The 21,632-nt window shown below is 39.0% G+C and overlaps 1 protein-coding gene across 1 annotated transcript in view; it reads left to right on the top strand.

Moving 5' to 3' along the window:
• Positions 1-21,632, top strand: part of COL25A1 (collagen type XXV alpha 1 chain) — a 409,341-nt gene that overhangs the window by 239,747 nt on the left and 147,962 nt on the right. The window contains exon 5 of the mRNA XM_073340873.1: positions 9,926-9,943. Coding sequence (XP_073196974.1) covers positions 9,926-9,943 — 18 coding nt within the window. The remainder of the gene's footprint in view (positions 1-9,925; positions 9,944-21,632) is intronic.

Genomic DNA, 21,632 nt, shown 5'->3' with positions numbered 1-21,632 from the left:
TGAAAATCTCATTCTCAAAAGTAGTGATTCCAGAATGGCTGCTGTGAAGTAATGTAGCGGGTGTTGAGAATGTTGATGAGGCAATTGACTTTTGCTATGCTTTAAGTGACTACTCTGTCCTGTTTTGGTATAAATTCTTTGCACACTACCCATGTGCTTGGTTTCTTTAAGACATATTTGTTGGACTGATAGCATTTTATTTTCAGTATCTGAAATCAGATATATACAGTACCATTTGTAGGTTTCCCATCTATTCTGTTTTTGTTTGGTTGGTTTTGCTCAGTCCATGGCTGGACTAAAGCATAGGCATATAGACCCATGCATAGACCCCCACCAACTGGTGGCACAGGATGATGTCAGTCTCTCAGCTTTCATTGAAAAAAATAAAGCTACTAGCACTCATGGATATGAAGAAAAGCTTGAAAACTTGATCCAAGTGTAATTGGTGGAGCCATGTCTCCTTGTCTCCGTAAAAAGCCTGAAACAACCACATCAAGAAGTGTGAATTTCCCCCATTCCTCTTAACCTCTGTCCCTGCAAGAAGGTGTGGGAACATGATGCAGAAGTGGATTATGCGGGGTCCCTTGTAGAATCTACATAGGGCTTCAGATTGCCTTAATTCTCCTCTGGATCAGTCCAATTTTTACTTCAAGCCTAGTTTGCAGGACATCAAAGGATCCAAAAATGACTTTCAGTGGGTAGATTAAATCTTTGCATATTGATTTTGTATTAGTGTTTGATGCATTGTCATGTCATTTTATGACATGATGTTGCATTGTGACTCATGATATAATGATGTTCAGTGATATACTGATAAACAATCGTATCAAGGCATAAATATCATCATACTGAGAAGCACGATGTCTTACTGGACAAACTCTCAAAATGAGTGAATGACTCTTACATAAATCCACTGCTAACTAAACAAACGAGTAACCAGAATTATTGAAATGTATAAACTCTATTTGTCAGAAGACTGTTGCGATTCAAGAACAAATTTTCAAAAGAGTACAGCACCCTGCCTCTCCCATTTAGACACCTATGTAAGTGGCCATATTTTCAAAAGAACTCAGTACCCAACAGCTTCCGACTGAGGGTGCTGAGAACTTTTGAAAATCTGGCTTTAAATCTTAAATAATAACATTTCCCAAAACAGTCTCAACACACTTAGTATTGGTGCATATTCTGAGTTTCACCAATATGGATCAAAATAACTCCATTGAAGTGAATGGAGATACTCTGAGTTTACATCCATATAACTGAAATCTGAACCTGGACATTGGGTAATAATAAGTAATCTGTCTCTCTGAAATATCACATAGGTGCAATTGTTACCAAGAAAAAGTCAATATTTAGCAGAGGGGTTTTCTTTCGCTAAGTACAGAGAAAAAGTTCAGTACCTCAGCTAACGCAATGTAGTAACTGTTGGCAAATGCTGCCTTTTTAATAGCAGTCATTGTAATAACCTCATCTGAAAGCTAAATTACTTCAGAGATTTTAGAGAGGAGTGTTTGCTTTTTTCAAGTGTTCTTGAAGCCATAATTGTGATAACAGCTATACAGTAAATGGCTTACCTAATATAGTTCCCTAATTGCTTAAAGCAAAATACATAAGCCAGATGCATTATTTCATATGTTCTGTCGTATTGTACCATTGTGGTTTGCAAGCCTAACAAATCTTTCACTTCAAGTTGAACACTTTCTTGTCAAACACCAGCTACTGCCTGATTACTTCCCACCATATTGTTCTGATTACTACCTTCTTAGGTCTGCTTCTCCTGCTGTTCCTTTTTCTTAACTTTGGTGCCTGCAATGCCCTTAGGGTATTACATTTAACTGCTGACATACAGTAAATCATCCTCTAAAGCCTATAGTATTCCACAAGTCTGTATATTTGCCCCTGACATCAGTGTTCTTATGATTTAACTGTTTTGTTTTGTTTTGGCTTTTGATTATCCTAGGGTCCGATTGGTATGGATGGAAAGCTGGTAGGTGATTTGTTCAAAACTAGTATGAACTAGGTCTTTCCACACGTTTTTCCTCTGTTCTTTCTTTTTTGAATCATTTATGCTAAAATGTATATTAAAGTAAATTTATAGCCAGCCATGGACTGGTTCATCTTAGTATAACCGATATGGCCCTTAGTAACCTAGGCTTGATGACCTACCAACCACCTCTTCTTTTTGCATTCATCCAAGTTAACTGAGAACAGCCAAGTTATCTCTATGTCCTAATCACATTTTGTCTGGATCGTGCTGGGGCAGGGCCATCTCAGTTCAGGATCTTTGTCCATGGAACTCACTCACAGGAGGTCCATCAAAGTATCTTGGTGATTGTCTTCATAACTTAGCATGAGGTCTGCCTATTTGTAATAGCACATCTATGACCCTTTTTTGGCTGCCTTTTTTCACTGGATTTTCTTTTGCGGGTTTTGTGTCTTTCTCCAGTGTTGTTGGCTGGTGGTATCTGGGTTGGCCTGGTTTTGGTTTTATAGTTGTTTGTATCACATCGCAAATACTCTTTTGGGAGATGGATATTTTTAAAATTGAATTAATTAAATCAGAGGTGGGTTTTAATTTTGTGGAGTGCATTCTGTTCAGTTATCAGTTGTCACAACAAATAGTTTCTCAATTAGAAAATGCATGTTGAAGTGATGGAAGATCTTGAAGTTTTTTGTTTACAAATCCTTTAAGTATTTAAAATAAATATTGTAGGTGGTTCATAGGCCTGTTTCTGCTCCCTCTCTTACTCTTTCTCAACGTCTAAAAGGTGCTCTTTCCCTCTTTCATTATCACTCTTTCCCATCCTTCCCTCCCTTTTCCCAGTTGGGCTCTTCTTTTGTTTTGATACTAGAAATGCATATCTTTCTTGGCGTTCCCTCTGTTTGCTGCCAGCCGCAGTCTTAGCTGGCCACACCTACTCCTCTCTACTGCCAAGCTCCCTTCCCCCTCCTTTTGTTAGTCTTTTCTCTATTCTCCAGGGTTCTGGTTCTGTTGGAAAGTAACCTTCAGCTGCAACTACCACCACCACTCACCACGCTTCTTCATCTGTACTTTTTTATCACCTCTGGTACTTGTCTGGAAGACTTTTAGTGTTGGCTTCGATGCTACAGCTGCTTACGTTGGCCCTCACTTCCTTGCCCCCTCCTTTCAGTATCACTTGCCCTGTCAGTAGCGGATATCAAATTAGCTGGGAGGAAGGGATCAGTTAGCAGCCAGTCTAACTCCCTTTGATCGACAATCTTGAAGAGGCTGTCCAATTGAACTCCAGAATTTTGAAGCCAAAAATTTTCAAGTGAAACTCAAACCCAATTGTATTAATCTGCCTCCCCCCCCAAAAAAAAGTACATATGAAGGAAAATTGTTCACAAAACTCACCTGAAAATGGGGAGCACTACATAGCTATCTTTATCATAGTATTATATGAGAAAAGGCAGAAATGGGTGATGGCTAATGAAACAGATGAGAGAAGGTTGTCAATATAATAGTCACAAAAGTAGTTCTGCATTTGGTTCATAGCAGCTACCCCAGTGAGAACGGCAAGATTGGTTACCAGCATAGGGAGTGAGTTGTAAGGTCACATTCAACAGCATTGTGCTAGTTCATGAAAAACAGAAAGTGAAACAGAGTAGAAACAGAAAATAAAACTACACTGTATTGCAGTTTCACCATCCAAGCTGAGGGAAGTGCCAAAAGGAAATAAAATATGTACCTCAATGGGGAAAAACCAATACAATTTTTAAAATCAGCCATCTTTAAATTATGGAAGTCAGAAAATATAAACAGGGCACCTTTCAGTGCTTGAACTGGGGTTCCAGGTGACTACCACATCCCTGTGTCCTTCTGCTACCTGTTGAATAAAAAAAAATGGTGCATACCATCACTTTTAAGACACAAACCACCAAATTTTCCCAGTTAAAACATTCACTCTTTCTTAAGATCAACCCACCCGCGTCAAGTGCATCTCTGAGTCATGTATGCTTACTTTACCCACAAAAGTTGCTCCTGTTAGCATTGCAAGAGGCACTACTTGTATGGAAGAACAAGCTGGATTTTATCCTGCCTCAGAGATTGTGATCAAAATAGTCAGCTGATTACTGGTGGTGCTGGAAGAGGCAGTAAGAACCCAGGTTGACTTTACAGATCTGACAGAAGAAACACCTTTAGACTTTTAAGATGAGGACATTTGATATGCCAGACACTGAGAGACAATTAATATGAAGCTCCACAAAGTCATTTTTAGAGTCACTTTCCTAAGTGAAATTATACTTTAATAATCTAAAATGTTATAAATTATATAAATTAAGGAAGTTATTCTTTTGCAAATTAAATAGGATCAATTCTGTGCTCAGCTACCACAGTATAAATCCCACATAACTGTAGTGAAGTGTTAAAACAGAATTCAGCCCCATACCTTGATGTTATCCCTTTTTAATATGCAGTAGAAATATTAATTGTACATTATGTAGCATATTTTAATAAAGAAGCACTCACTAATGTTTCATAATTAAGATTCTGCCAACCTTTCAACATCAGAGCCAATTTTTCAGTGATTTTTATCTAGAATTTTAAAGTTAATTCCCAGCTAAAACCTGATATACAGCATCATAAAGTGCATTGTGTTAAAGATCCATACTACTCATGCACCAGGAATAATTTCAGTACCATTGAGAGACACTGTCCTTCAGCATTCCCTTAGAAATACAGTACTATTGCAATGATTGAAATGGAGCTGCCTAGGAGAGTTTTCAAAACAAATCATGTTCATATTATAATTTTAAAAATAAACACAAAAGCCACTCATTTAGGACCTGGTTGTGCTTGGCCCTTGTGTAGCTACATAAGGAAGGAGAAGGACATCATGAACTTCTTTATGCCCTCTACCTTTGCCTTCTTGTGCTCCAGGCCAATACAAATAGCAGCTAGTGAAAAGGTAGAGGTCAGACTCATGGTGCCATCCCTCCATCTGCACCTGGCCAGCACCAAAGTAGAGGGTTTGCTACACCATCTCTTGTACAACAAATTGATTTTTTTACATACAAAACAACAAATACATTAGGGAGACAAATGAAGAGAAGCAATAATAAAAACAATTCTATAACTGCAATTATTGGGTAGTGTAACATAAAATATCTGACCTATGAAGGGTATACAGAAATATTTATTGATCAAGAAGGGTTAATAGCTATGAAATAATTAGCCTGGTTGATACAAGGTTCCATATTATATGTTCACATTTGAAAGGAGATTCTGTATTTAGATTAGAGCAGACTTGGAGATCTTTTCCTGTCTAGTGGTGCTTTTATATTGGTTACCCATATATACAGTTCCATGCTGGATAATTCTGGTGTTAAGATTGAGACAGCCAGTATAAATCAGCCTTATTAAGGACGATGCAGCCCTTATGCTCCAAAGTATTTCCACAAAGCACTATGGCCCCAATCCACAAAGGTACTTAGGCACTTAACCCCCAATTTAGGCACCTAAGTCCCAGTTTTAGGCTCCACTGCAATCCAGAAAACTTCTGCTGAACCCTGTAGGCGCCTACACTCACTTGGCACTGAAATTTACAGGGTAAAAGTTCCTTAGGCAACTAAGTTTCTGCCTCTGAGCATATACACTGCTGCCTCCCTCTAGGTGTCCATACAACTGTCTCCCGCCTAAGCCCCACAACAATTCATGAACCAGCAAGAATAGGTGTTTGTTTGTGGGACCTGATCGGGTAGGGGGTCTCAGAGGCTGCCTACCAGATTGGGTTGCATTCACAACCAAGGAGGCGGTGATGGTGTCATCCATCTTGTAACTTTGAGCTCAGTGGTTAGAGCACTCACCTGGCATGTGGGAGGCCCAGGTTTAATTCCCCCTCTGTTGGAGAAGAAGAAAGGAATTGAAGAGGAGATCCCCGCACCACTGAGAAGAGTGCCACAACTACTCAGCTATGGGATATTCTGATGAGGAACACCCGCAGTCTCTCCTGTTGAAGCTGTTCCACTGTGGATAAATAATTAAAGAGTGATTGAAACAGGGGGATTGACCCATGGGTCTTCCACCTCTCAGGCAGGTGCCCTAAGCACTAGGCTGTAGTCATTCTCTTGCTCTTTTTCTGGCCCAAGAGCTATTCCACTGTGAGTAAAGACTTAAATAGTCATTGGGCAAGAGAGAGAATTAGTAGCCTTGAGGTTGGGGCACTCACTGGAGAGTTGGAAGACCTTGAGTCCAGTCCCCCTGCTCCAATCATTCTTTAATTATTCATCCATAGTGGAATAGTTTCAACAGAATATCCCATGCCCAGTTGCTAGGGCCCTCACTTCAGAGGTGGGAGACCTCTGTTCAAATCCCCTTTCCCCTTTGGCAGAGATGGAAGAATTAAACCTGTGTCTCCCACATCTCAGGTGGAGTGCTCTAACCACTGGGTTAAAAATTATACAGTGGGCACCCCGACTTGCTGCTGCCATTTTGTGTGGAGCAAGGCACATATCTAACTCATTCCCACAAGAAGGTACTTATTACCTAAGCTGTGTGGTTCCAGGACAGGGGTTCTCGCTCGTCAATCACTAAGCAGAGTTAGGCATCTATTCTGAGAGAGGTGCGGAGCTCCCTGCCTAGTATGCCGGCTTTTGTGGGTCACATTATGAGGCAGCTATCTTCCACCATTCATTATGTAGGGAACCTAAGTAACTAACTCAGGTTTTGTGGATCACGGTGTTGTTCCTGTGACTTTTTTTTTTTTTTTTAGGTGTCTAAAAATTAAACACTGCAATGCTGAGCATGGCAACATCTAAATCCCTTTGCAAAGCTGGGCGTGTGCCTCTATGAGACACAGTTGCACTTGACTCTCTCTCTGGGGTGCAAAAGCGGCCCTGTGCCCCTAGTACATAGCTGAGGCTTAGTGCTACAATGTATACATGATAAAAGAAAAGCAGAGTTAAAGAGAAATCCTGGCCCTGTTGACATCACTGGTAGAACTCTTAGTGGCTTCAGTGGGACCACAATTTCATCTCCAGTCTTAGCTGTGTGCTACACAACACCCTCTAAACTGCAACACTCTGTAGCATGTAGGCACAAGATATGGAGATAAGAAAGGAGTGGCAGCTTTCAAATCTATTTTTTGTTTAATCAATTTATTGCTTTAAATCAAAACCCTAGTATTGTTTGAATATTGGTGTCGATATTTCTGAATGTATGTAAATATCTGTGTATTGCTGATATTTGGGCCAAATTTTCTAGTTAGATGTGCACATTTGTACTCGTATTGCGTACATCTACATTAGATTGGGACATGCTTATGGTATGTGTGCAAATCAAAAGTTTGTATGGACATGTATGTGCAAGTGTAGGTACACATGAACGTGTACAACTGACTTTGAAGTTCTGCCTGGTTTTCCTTTACATTTCAGTTCTTATGAGATTATTTTAATAGTCTTTCACAGATATTTCATGTATGGCTTTACATGTATTTGTGAGTCTGTGTGTGTATTATGTGTGTTTGTATTGTTCCAAATTTGGTTTATCTATAGGGGGCCCAGTCCTGCAGTCATTACTAGGCAAAATTCTCATTGATTTCAGGATCAGGACCAGCATGTACATGTAAAGTGTCACTGACTTTAAAATTGTTACAGCCGGGTGGGATAAAGTATAGGCTTTTGGGAAATCCTGTGGGACTTGGGTAATTCTTTTCATTGCCTTGGCTTAACCTAGTCTGAGGTGTCATCCCCAGAGCTGAGAAATTTAGAAGCTTCATTTTACAGTATTTACCAACATTTAAATATTTACCAACATTTTAAATATTGTTTTGTCTTAAAAAAAGGAAGCTTTGAAATCTTCAGGAGTGGCTGGCTCTGAGACTCACTCCTCCAAAGGAAGAAATACAAAATGCCAACCACATGCTAAGTGGTAGGAGTTTGTAGTTCTCTCTCAGTGCACATCTGATAGCCACAATTCTGCTACACTTGGACTGTGATATCTCTGTAATGTTCTAGTACTATTTACTGTGTGGTGATCATAGAATTCATATGCCAAAGTGACTTATTTATAACTCAAAGGGACATTTTCTTCTCTATTTAGTGTAATAAAATCTGATCATCTATAAGCAAAAAGTGGCATTATTCAGAAACTTTTGTTTGTAGGTAATAGTCCTTGGGTAGAAAACATCTCGATTTATGCTATTTAAAGTTCTAGGGAAAAATAGTTGAAAACAGATTGAGATGGTTAGAGGCCATATAAACCTTTTGACCCATTTTAGGAATTACAGTATCCTGAAACTAAAGTGAAGACATTTTTTATTTCTTTTTAAAATGTCTTTAGGCGCAGTAACATTTAACAAAAGGAAAGGTTTTTCTCATTAAACTAAAATATTATTGAGTTACTAGAAAAGCCAAAAATCTTAGCTAGTTCTAAAAGCTCAAACATTTCCCACCTTGTAAAAGTTCCTCTGTCTTCCAATGTGATTTGATCTTCCGTGAGGTTGTAGTTCACAATCACACTTACTATATTGTACCATAGTACATTTCCTCTTCACATTTACCCATGGAACTCGCTAACTTTTTCCAGAGGAATCCAAGATGCAGGGACCCCTGTGGTAGAAAGTCCATCCAAAAAAGGATTGCAGCAACACAAGATTCCTACAGCTCCTTGGTCTGCCTTGGGGCCCTCAGCTGACCGGACCAGCAGTGCCCAACAAAAGTCAAGGAGCAAGTGGATTGCTTGCCAGGAAGGATATGGATGGGAGATGCACTGAATCAGTGTATCCTCAAGCCACCTCTGCTGGCAGGATTCCTGTGGTACTGCAGCCTTAGTTTAAACCTACCCTCCCTATGGCAGGGGTGGAAAGACCATGTAATCTCCCTGATAAGTGTGTTCCCTGATGTGGCAGCCCTCATTAGCACAGTACATAAGAACATAAGAATGGCCCTAGTGGGTCAGACCAAAGGTCCATCTAGCCCTGTATCCTGTCTTCCGACAGTGGCCAATGCCAGGTGCCCCAGAGGGAATGAACAGTAATCATCAAGTAATCCATTCCTTGTCTCTCATTCCCAGTTTCTGGCAAACAGAGGCTTGGGGCATCATTCCTGTCCATCCTGGCTAATAGCCATTGATGGACCTATCCTCCATGAATTTATCTACCACTTTTTTGAATCCTGTTATAGTCTTGGCCTTCACAAAATCCTCTTGCAAGGAGTTCCACAGGTTGACTATGTGTTGTGTGAAGAAATACTTCCTTGTATTTATTTTAAACCTGCTGCCTATTAATTTCATCTGGTGACCCCTAGTTCTTGTGTTATGAGAAGTAGTAAACAACACTTCCTTATCTACTTTCTCTATACCAGTTATGATTTTATGGACTTCAATCATATCTCTCCTTAGCCGTCTCTTTTCCAAGCTGGAAAGTCCCAGTCGTATTAATCTCTCCTCATTATGGAAGCCATTCCATACCCCTAATCATTTTTGTTGCCCTTTTTTAACCTTTTCCAATTCCAAGTAGAGTGTAGTTTATACCTCCCTGCACCAGTGGGATAAATCAAACCGGATGTCTGTAGTTTAACTGCTTAAAATAAATAAATAAAGCCCAGTGTTTTTGTCTAAATAAATCCAATATCTGTATCTTCTCCCTCACTCCTGTATAGTTAATTTAAGTCCTTCCATCATTTCTGAATCACACTAATCTGATCAGTAGAACTACGAAGTTTCTTAAATGAAGGTGTATTATTGTCATAATTTCCCATGGATCAATTAATTATGACAAAAAGCCACTAATTTTAATTCTAATTGAACATAATGATGAGACTCCAGAATCTAATTTTATCAAGGTTGCTTCTTGCTGGAATGTTCATCACCTCCGTATCAGAAAACTTTGTCAGATTCTGTTCAGATTAATTATGCCTTTTTGTAACTCGCCCTCTTTCCCTCTCTCTCTCTCTTATTTTGCAGGGTCAACCCGGTCCTCAAGTAAGTGTCATCTTGTTCTTTTACACTAGATTATGCCTAACTGTGGAGTCAACAGAACTCTGATTATCTTCAAATTCTTTTTATTTTTTGGGACGGGCATTTAAAAAAGGCTAGAAGCTGGTAATCGTTACACAACACAGTAGACCAAATATTTCCCAAGAGAGAAACATGGGGCCCCCATATGGTTGTTTTAATTCCATCAGCTGTTTGACCAGATGGTGGGTTTAACAATGTATTACCAAATAAAGCAGATCACTTAACTATGGGTTGAAACTTTGCCACATAACTTTAAAGCAAGATGAAATAACTTCACAAATGTGTAGCAGGAGCTGGTTCACATTAACTGCTTATTAATCACATTCTAATAATGCTGTTGTAATCTGGGCAGGCTTCAGTTATTTCAGATATTGCACTACTGACTTCTTTGATTAATTATATACAATCCCTGAATTAGTTCTGCTTTGGTTAAGGATAACACAACTACATGTCATGTGAGGGGTAATTAAAGAAATGGGAATTCAGTGAAAAGGAAATTCATTCAGAGTTCTCAGTCAGACACAGAAAATAAAAGAGGGGAAGTATTAGATATAACAGAAATGATATATAAATTACTTGGGTTATATTCAGAAAAATGGAAGAGTAAAAGAGGAGGAGGACTAGGCAAAACTAAACTGGGTTTTAGTTAATATAAAATTAAGGTTCTTTCCATTTGCATGGTTGTAATGCATCATGAAATATTTAGATTTTTTTTGTCTGAAAACTTTATGGTTTTCTGATGTTTAAGTGTTTTTTTATTGAAAAATGAATATTTTTCATAGAAAGCAGACACTTTCAGCAAACTACCCCTTCCCAGTTTTGATGAAATTTTTTTGATCAGCCCTGGTACTAAATAATTTTCCCAGTCTTAACTATGCTCATGAGGAATTTGGAGTGCAGAAAGTTAATCGGCTTGGCTAAACTAAATGGCTTCCTGGCTCCAAAGAATAAGTTTTTCCTATGCTGTCAAAGGGAACACTTAGAAACTTTCCCGTGTTATAGGTCTATTTGTTTGCACTAAGAGCAGAGCTAAATTACAGTACTATGTCCTACATTAACACCTATTCTTGGGTCAGCCTTGATATGTATGAAGTATTTACTACATCCATGCAACACACACACAAATAAATCCACAACTGGAAAACAGTTGTATTTAAATTTTTATTGATTCAATATCAACGGGGTCTTTTTCGTAATAATACAATATAAAAGATCATTTAATTTTATGTTTTTCCTACTTCAGCTCAGTAAAAATGATCTCTGTATTACAAACCACGAGCACTTTCTATAAAAGCTCCTGTTCCTAGTCTAGTGCTGACAATAATGACCCCAAAGCAGAACTACAGGTTTTTTGTCATAGCCTTTAAATAGTACAGCACCTTTTTATGGTTACTTTTTTCCTTTAAAAAGAAAACAGTTTTGAATACCCTACTGTTAACAAAATTAGTCTGAGGAATAGTGGCAATACATGAAGCCGGGCTTTGGTTTTTTAAAGTTAAAAGGCTGGTGCTAAAATGATGCCAAAGAGCATCAGGGATGTCTTATTTCGGATATGAAATCCAGCGATTAACACTCACCAAAGGGGTTCATTTCCACTGGAAATCCATAAGGCCAAATTCTCCCCTCAGGCATGACCATGCAACTCCTATTGAATACAATGGAAATACATACATTTATCAAAGAACAGAATATTGCCTGTAGGTTATCGTTAAGCCTGCGTAGAATATAATACCCTGGCAGTGAAAGAAGATGGGTTACATTAATGAGAAAAGGAGTAACTTTTGTTATTTTCTCTAGTAACGAAAGTCACATAAATGTTAGAAAACAATGAGCATACTACAATAATCAAAGGAAAGACCAAACTTGCTTAGGAAATCCCACTGTGAGCTCTTTTAGTTGAGTATTCGTACAGCGCCTGTCACAAAGGAGTCCAGATTCAAGACTGTGGCTCCTGGATACTACAGTAGTACAAATAATAAATAAAAATAATACCCACCACCAATAAATAAAAATATTGTCAAAGTGCTTAATTGTAGCTTTTTTTACCATTTACTTCCCAGTTTCCCCCAGCATCACGTGGAAGTACCCTGTGCCCAGTCTTTTCCTGGTGCAGTATACTTCTTCCAGTGTTCCAGCATAACTACTTAGGAGACCAAGCCAAGAGACTGACAACTTGCAATCTGCACTTTATATGGGACATCACAGCTTTACAGAGACTGCTCTCCTCTCTTCAGTGGCCCTCCAAATCCTTATTAGAACTGGGCAAAATATTAATAATTATTTGTTTTAATCAGACATTGCCTGTTTTCATATTTGTGAAATGTCTGTGAAAGAATTTTACATCCATTTGATACTTCCCAATTTAATGTTATGTACATGTCATAAGGGAACTGCAACACTTTTTGTGACAAATGTTCGCATTTTTTTTTTTAACTTCGAGCTTCCTTAACTTCGAGCTTTGAACAACAGTACTCGGTTATATTTGGTCCCAAAAACCCCATAGTATTGGCTCTGGTTTCCTGATTGGCTGAAGCCACTCTATGTAGTCAGCAGGTTTGGCAAAAAAACACTTTGATGTGTTTTCTAAGAGTAGTGCCTTCATATTGTACTTTTTTCCTGTGACAGTCAGGAAGAAAATTGTCAGCAGCACACAGAGAGTAGCTCTGTGATGTCTTGTGCTGCAGTATGTGTGGGAAAGCAGTTTATCATCCCTTAAAGAATTTCCAGGATTCTAGGGGAGTACTGGCCAGGACTGGTGGCCCTGCAAAGACACTGGAAGAGAGAGCAGTGCATCCGCCAAAGAAACTAGAGGAGGGTAGCAGGCAACAGGTCCTTTTGCTTAAGAAGCAATCACCAAGTAGAGTTGGAAGGCAATTGTGTAGGGATAGTGGGCTGCAAGGCCTGGTGAGTTTCTCTATAGGTGCAGGCAGGTTGGATAGCCATCCACATTCAGCCTTTGAGGTACCTTTCTCAATAAATATATATATAATTTAGTTTTGGGAGGCTGGTTTACACCAGGCTGCTACGTGTAGGTGGCTATGTTAAAGCTATAGTCCCGTGGCGTGCAGGTCATAAGAATCAATAGTGTTGTAGGTACACTGAAGAGTTGGAAAACAGGCTGGGTTATCTGGTGCAACACCATCACAACAAAGCCTAACAACAATATCCATTATTCCCTCAAACTGGCTTCCCTTTCTCCAGCTGCTCCAAATTGAGGTTTAAACTCTTTGACAGTTTCTCCACCTGGGTGCTTGCAATATTACCATGGATTGTAGGGGATGGAAGAGAGGTAAAGACAAGCTCACAGTGTGCAGCATCAAAACCAGGTCCAGAGAAGTAGCCCATGACTGCGGATGCAGAAGAAGTGATGCCTCATTTACTGTCTCCTGGCCCATGGGCATCTCAGCCAGCTGCAATGCTAGCTGAATGACACTGTCTTCTAGCTGTCCATGAGCCAGAGATTTTTGTCAGCTAGCACACACTGCTGATCATCCAGTGCCTTGTCATAATGAGTGAGAGAAGCCCCAAACTCACAGGAGATGGCTATCATCTGGGCCACCACCTGTTCCACTCTGCAGAAAAATCTGGCAGCTGTTTCCCTTTTAGTGGCCGCTGATGCTTCACTTCATCAAGTGGTCCCTCCCCCTGCTGAATGATAAAAGGAGATATGCCCATTTATTATGTGAAAATTCCATTTGTTTGTGCAGATATGCATTATGTGTGATGCACAGTGTATGCAGGTCAAACTTAAGCCCCAAACTTTACCAATTTGATCAGTGTTACATAAAGTTATGTACAGTCTCATAAATCCTTCATTTCTAGGCACAGTGGACTGAGTTAAGTATGGAGTGAAATTGGTATAGTTGTGGTGATTAGTTTAAATGATATCATTAGAGCCAAAATTTCAATATAGGTGTGCTTGGAAGGATTCAATGTTTATCAGTAAATGTTGGGAATGTCCATTTCACCTTCTACACACAAATCGACTAAAAAAATATTTCCATCGACGATCACTGAAATGTACAGTTAGGCAAAGTAAGAAAAATGCTTCCTGAGAACTTACTAGAGTTTGATTTAAGACTATTTACTTGTATATTTTGACATGTGATACTGACAATGTGTGTTTCAATGGCTATCCGACATTAACTTTTTGAATCTCCACTTTTCTGTCATTAAATAATTGTCTAGCCCTCTTCCCCATTGTTTAATTCCCCTGTAATTTCTCACAACTGTGAAAATGTGAATTGATAAAAATAGGAAAAAATAGTTAAAAATAAACATCAATATTATTCATTGAAATTGTATTTAAATCTAATTAGTCCAAGCATAAATATGGGCTATGAAACTTCTGCTACAAAGTTTGTACATTCACTTTGTATGCGTAAAACTGCATTTTTTTAATATAAAAACTGAAGTTTGAGTAACAACCAAGTAAGGACTTCAGTATAAGGCCCACTGTGCATCCTCATTACTGTGATCTTTCATTTAAAATGAAGCCAAAAAGCTTTTTACTTTTAAAGACACTGGGTCAGGTTTTTTGTTTCTCCTACAGTAGATGACTTCACTAACACATAAACAGTACAGAGAGCTACTGCATATCCCCTATCCTGTATCAGGTGTTAGTGATGTCTACATCCATTGACTGGAAGACGTAGAACCCTGAAATCATATCTTGGGAGGTGCTGGAAGTTAAGGGCGGAAAATATTTTTTATGGGAATTAAAAATTTACTAGACTTTTATAATAAGGAAGAGGAGACATTGAACCAGAATTAAACAATGGGTCTGCTTATTTTGATTGTTCTTTATAAAGGTATTTACAGCATCTGTAGTTTTGTCTATACATAAAGACAATGATTCTCCTCTCGGTTGCAATCATTTATATTCAGAATATCAAGTCAATAGAGTTACACCAGTGTAAATGAGAAGAAAGTTGGGCCCAGACTCTGATAATTTGGGCTCTTAAACTATTTTATTTTGTTGTTGTTGTTGTGCTTTTGAAAAAAAATCATTACAGCTTACTTCTAGCAACCACATATAGGTGATGGATGTAATAGGACAGAGAATTAGAGAGAGAGAGTGTGCAAAATTCTATTTGTTATGTCTGCATTTTAGCAGCAAGGGCCAAAACCTACTTCCATTGAAGTTAATGGGAGTTTTGCCATTAACTTGTGTGGGATCGGGATTTAGCCTTAACTGAGTGCATCTCATAAATAAGCTTGTCTGAACAAAGTCACTTAAGTATCTGACTGGTAGAACTTCAGAGAGTATTCTGGACACTTTATTACTTCTCTTTCTATTACGTCTCTGTTTGGTAACCTTCCTTCCTTTTTACAGCCATAATGTAATCTTTGTACAGTACTGAAATTTAATGCGATCTTTACAGGAAACACTCAGCCAGCATTAAGTTGTGTAACTAATGAAACAAATGCCATAGCCATGGTCTATAAATTTCTTTACCATAGTTGCCCAGTAAAAGGCAACAGACCAGAGTCTTCCCTGGCTCCAGTGTTGTCTATTGACTTCAGTGGGGTTGCTCCTGATTTTCACCAGAGAGAGCTGGAGAATTGGGCTCAAGACTTTGTGTTGATGTCTGATGTTTCAAAAAACAAAACCCATGCTAAGGTTTACTTTTACAGAAGTAATTAACTTAATAATAGTTTCAAAAGTGTGTTGATTTTTTTTTCAGGTTTCAGAGTAACAGCCGTGTTAGTCTGTATTCGCAAAAAGAAAAGGAGTACTTGTGGCACCTTAGAGACTAACCAATTTATTTGAGCATGAGCTTTCGTGAGCTACAGCATGCATATAATAAAGCAAAGATAACTTGTAAAATAACTTCTTGATAAAAAAGATTTGACAGTAAGGGGCACATATTAAACCATGAGTACTTCAGTTGCACCTGGTAAATATACACATCTGTGCATACAAGTATTTGTAAATGCCTAATATTAACTGCCCACTCAAGCGACTAAATGAGTAAATAATGTAAACACCAAGGGTGTGCTTCTATGCTAGAAACACAACATGGAACTCACAGGGGGGAGTGGCTAAGGTGGCTTTAAGCCTTTGTGTCCTCCTGATCCTTGGCTGCTCAGGAGGCTGGAGACGTACCTGGTATTTATGGCAGCCTCCCCAGGGCTGCTCTGTGGGTGAAAGCACTGAGCAAAATCTCCACAGCACCGCATTCTGGGCATTCACCCACAACAAAACCCTTCCCAGCCCTACCCTTAGTACACCCCCTCCCACTGCTTTTGCCAGGCCTTGTGAGGTGGCAACCTTATGGCTGTCTTCTGCAGTACTTGTGCCAGATGAATCCTCCCTGACCAGATCCAGGGATTTTAGAGTCCCTTTACACCATTCTGTTCCCCATTTTTGCCAGTGGAAAGGAACTGGAGTGGGGATGAGGCTCTCATGCAAAATATATTTTCAATTGCATTTACCTACTTTGTGCAGAAAATGCATTTTGCTTGTTCAGTTTCCTACTTAGGGTTGCAGTTCGGGTAATGGGCTTTGGAAATCTTGTGAATCATAGAATCATAGACTATCAGGGTTGGAAGGGACCTCAGGAGGTCATCTAGTCCAACCCTCTGCTCAAAGCAGGACCAATCCCCAACTAAAACTTTGTGCTTGGATAGCAGAATATTTAAGTGCTTGCCAGGAGATCCAGGTACTGATATTGTACAGATTTAGTCTTCTGGTTCAGAAAGATGTCTGGTCAAATCTGTTAATCCCAATAATATTTTAAAGCTGCTTTCAGATTTTTTTTCCATCCTGAAAATGTATAAGAATATAAACCAATGTAACAATCAAAATGAAAGAAATCATTGGAGTCAGCATCGTTTAGAAACAGGGCTCTGTGCAGGCTAACATCAGTGCCAAGGGTGCTGATGCACAGCTATGGAGTTTTTATCTTCCTCGTCTACTGGTGAAGGACCCTCTCAGGAGTAGCTGCATATAGCAGATGAAGACAAATTGGAGAGATAGATTCTCTGAATAGGTGGGGCTCAATCTTTAAGGGCACTGAGCACCTTGTGCAGCATGCTGAGTACCCCCATCTCCCAATTAAATTAATGGGAATTGAGGGCACTTGGCACCTTGCAGGTGTTGCTCAGCAGTTGCAGAATTAGGCCCTGGGAGACCTAGGTACAATTTAATCAAATAATTACTGATGGGGGGCATGAGGGAGAGGCTGCAGGGAGAACAAATTAACCATCTACTTCTATTTGAAGGGTGTTATCTCTTGTTTCTTTTGATAGGCCCATAGCTTCTGAAATCCACCAATACCTCTTTTAAGACAAAACCAGGCTGGATCTGTTCCCCTCGTCTCACACACTTAACGTTAGTGTTAAGTGGAAACATACCATGCACATTCTATCTTTTTAACCGGGAATTGATTTCACACTCATCACCACGGTATTCTGAGCGCTTAGATCTTCTCACGGCAAGAAGAGAAAAAATGTCTTGCATTCCTTAATTCTGTATAGTATTACTCAACAAAGCACACATGAGCACAACAGGCCAATTGCAAGCATATACTGTGGTTCCCATTTGAAGTCTACAAACAGCTTGTCAAAAAACAATTAACGAACTATGAAACATCTCTTGTATTCCCATAGCGTTCCCTAGTTTTGAGTCAGATTAAAGTTACATTTTACTGGTATAGTCTGAAAAACTGTGAAAATGTAGTAGCGTCCTCTGTGTTTTATTAGGAATTATGTCAGAGCAAAATACTGTGCCATATTCATGTATATAACATGGTATTTTACTATCCTACTACATATGTTTTGTATTCCATATTGAATGCCTACTACCCTAGCATTTTTAATGATCCCCATGCTCTCTTTCAGTTCTAAATTCCAGCTCAGTCTGTTGCAGATTCCTATAGTTTCACTGAAGCTAAACAAAACAAAACAAAAATCAAGAAATTTGAGGAGCATTATTCTTTATCAAACTGTTGGGCAGCTTTAAAATATCTGAACTGACTTCTACTATATAGGGCCTGATCCTGTATCTTTTGTGAGAATAAAGCACTCCTTATTCATGTGAGGTGCTAATGTTGTGCCAATGTTAAAAGGGCAGATGGGTTGACCAGGTAACTATAGGCTGGTTAGCCTGACATCAGTCCCTGGCAAAATAATAGAAAAGCTCACATGGGATTCAATCAGACTCATAGACTTTAAGCAGGGCCGTCCCTAGCTATTAAGGGGCCCTACGCAGCCGCATACCTGTACATTGCAGGCCACAGAACCTCAGCCGCCCACCCACCCTGGTAACAGGCCCATAACCTCTGGCTGAGTTACAGAAGTCCTCAAACCATGGTTTAAAGACGTCGCATTACAGAGAATTCACCATTTACCAATTAATAAAGAATTGGAATATAATTAATGCTAGTCCGCATGTTTTTGTGAAAAATAGGTCTTGTAAAACAAACCTTAATTTAATTATTTGATGGAGATTACACATTTGGTTGATAAAGATAAATGCATCAACAAAATATTTAGGAGTGGGGCCAGGGCCACAGCTGCAGCTGGGGGCTGGGGCTGGCAGCAGGGCCAGAGCGGAGCTGGGGACAGAGTGGGGCTGGGTGGCACTCCCTCCCCAACCCCCATGGGGGCTGGCTTGGGCTCCACTGCACCCCCCCAGACATTCCTCCATGCCACACAGTTTGGGGACCATTGAAGTAAAAGCAGTTTAATGCTGTGGTTTATTTCATGAACTGTACATTAATAGTATGTACATACGTATGTATGTATGTCTCTTCCACTACATTGCCTTACTTTGACAGCCTGGCATTGACACTTAGACTAGTTTATTATTAACATAAACACATCTACCTAATGTAATCTATTGGATTTTTTTAACATAATGGTATTTTCATGTACTTGCATGGTCCAAAATTTGGGCAAAAATCACTAGAAAATGAAATTTTTGTAAAACCTGGGAATTTTTCAGTAAAAATCAGTAAAAACTGAAAATGAAGGGTCTTACCATTGGGGAATTCTCATCAAATGGTGTGTTTCTACTTGGGAAGTAAGCCCTACACTATTCAGCATTTTCATGAATGAGCTGAAAATAAATTTTAAATTACTGATGATAAAATTTGCATATGAGACAGATTGGCAAAATGGTATACAACAATGAGGACAGGACAGTCATAAGCTGGATCCAGTCCAACAAAATATGTTTTAATATAGCCAAATGCAAAGTTATACATCTAGGAACAAGGAATGCTGGCCAGACCCAAGGAATGCTGGGGGACTATATCGGAAAGCAGGACTCTGAAAAGGATTTAGGTGTCATCATGGATGAGCAACTGAACATGAGCTCTCAGTGTGATGCAGTGGCAGAAAGGGCTGATGCATTCCTTGGACATATAAACGGGGAGCAGTGAGTAGGAGTAGGGAGGTGATTTTAGCTCTAGTAATTGGTGTGACTCATACTGGATACAGTTCTGGTGTCCACACTTTTAAAAGTATGTTGAAAAGAAAAAGCCATAGAAATTATTTGAGGGCTGGAGAAAATGCCTTACAGTGAGAGATTTAAGAGCGCAATCTATTTAGTTTATCAAAAAGAGGATTGAAAGATGACTTGATTACAGTGTATAAGTAGCTTAATGTGGAGAAAATACCAGATACTAAAGATTCTTTAATCTAGCAGAGAAGGGTTTAACAAGAATCAATGGCTAGAAGCTGAAGCCAGACAAATTCAAATTGGAAATTAGGGACACGTTTTTAACAGTGAGGGTGATTAACCTTTGGAACAAGCTACCAAGGGGAAGTGGTGGATTATCCATCTATTGATGTCTTCAAATCAAGACTGGATGCCTTTCTGAAAGATATACTTTAGCCAACACAAGTTATTACGCTCAATACAGAAATAACTGGGTGAAATTTAAGGGTCTGTGATATGCAGAAAGTCAAACTAGATGATCTAATGATCCCTTATGATCTTAAACTCTATGAGTCTGAGTAGTGCAGTTGAGTTCAGCAGGACTACTTACAAGTGTAAAGATTAGTTGTGTGTGTAGGGGCTGGATTAGTAATGCATACCATGGGAAAAATCCGAACTTCACTGAAGTCAGTGAGAGTTTTGCCAGTGACTTCAGTGGGTCCTGGTTTTACCCTAAATTTTCAGTAAGGGCCCACTTTACAATGACTTGTGCACGTGAGTAAACTTACATGCATAAGCATTTGCAGGAGGAGGCCCCAAAATGTTTAAGACTTACACTAATATTTTGGTATTATAACAATACTGTTATCATACCCTCTCTTTCAGGAATTTAATACATTATGTGCATTTGATGAGGAGCTGGCATGCATAGCTCTGGTGATGCATTATTCTGCTTATATGCATATGGGTCACATTTACATGAGGATAACATGATGCAAAAAGAACTCAGTGTGGTAGGAAATACTGTAATTCCATTCATAAGGACAGGTCAAAATGTCTCTGCAGTTTCAGTAATTTGCCTGTTTGCATCAAGATGAAGCATGGCATGCTGCAACCTGTAATCTCTACAGGTCACCATTGTGTATAGCAGGCCATAATTCAGAACTCCACGGGCCACATTCTGCCCATGGAACACAATTTGGATGCCCTGCTATATAATAGAGGCTCTTGGATAATCTCAAACACTGGCAGTCATAAGGAATGTTAAGCATCATGAGCTGCTGGGGAACATTTAAAAGAATCACATATTTTTGAAGAAATATAATACAATTGCATTATTCGGTACGTCTGCTAGTGATCATTTGCCAAAAGAATAAGTATTCGTTTATATATACACATACATATGTGTGTAATTTCCCCTGAAGATGGTCTGAGTTTTGCAGACAAAAATATTACTCTTAGGAAAATTTTTAGTTTTGTTTTTAATAAATTTTATGTTGTTTTAAATTGCTTCCTTTTTAAAAAATGTTTCAAGCCTCAGAAGTTACAAAAAATCTCTCTAGTCACCTCATGTTTATATATACATTAGTCTAAATATGTGTAGATATGTATAACTGATGTACAATAATGTGTAGCATTTATAGGGTGTTTCATCTTCAAAGCACACTATAAATATTAACTAATTCGCAGAATACTTCTATAAAGTATGCCTTTATTATCTCCTATTGCGGATGGGGAAACTGATGCAGAGACGTTAAGGGACTGATCCTTCAACCATCACTCACACTAGTAGGCTTTACTATATGTGTAGTCTCATTGACTTCAGCTGACTTACTTGTGTGAGCAAGGGTTGACGGATCCATGTCAGAGCCAGAAATAGAAACCCAGGAATTCCAGACTTTGCCTATCTTGTCATGACTCAGATAGGATGTTTAGATATCTTGTAGTGTTCTGCTGGACTGTAATTTGCCTCAGATGGATTTAGGTTATGTAAAGTTCTACAGTTTTTATTACGCACAATTGATAAACAGCCATAATGTACTTTTTTTTAAAAAGATGTTATGATTTGTTTACACAATGTCTGAGGTTGCAACAACATTGGCGGACAGAGAAACTATTTGAGGACTTACAGGATGTGCAAGGTAGCATGGAAATGGAGGAAACATAAAGTCCCACAGGAAAATTTAAAAAGCAATTTCAATGGTGCAAAATTTCACTCCAACATTTTTGCGTGTTATTTTCCCAAGCTTTAGCATACCCTAAGGA

The sequence above is a fragment of the Lepidochelys kempii genome, chromosome 4, assembly GCF_965140265.1.
Source record: "Lepidochelys kempii isolate rLepKem1 chromosome 4, rLepKem1.hap2, whole genome shotgun sequence".
Classification (NCBI taxonomy): Eukaryota; Metazoa; Chordata; order Testudines; family Cheloniidae; genus Lepidochelys; species Lepidochelys kempii.
This window is presented reverse-complemented; position numbering and strand designations above follow the sequence as displayed.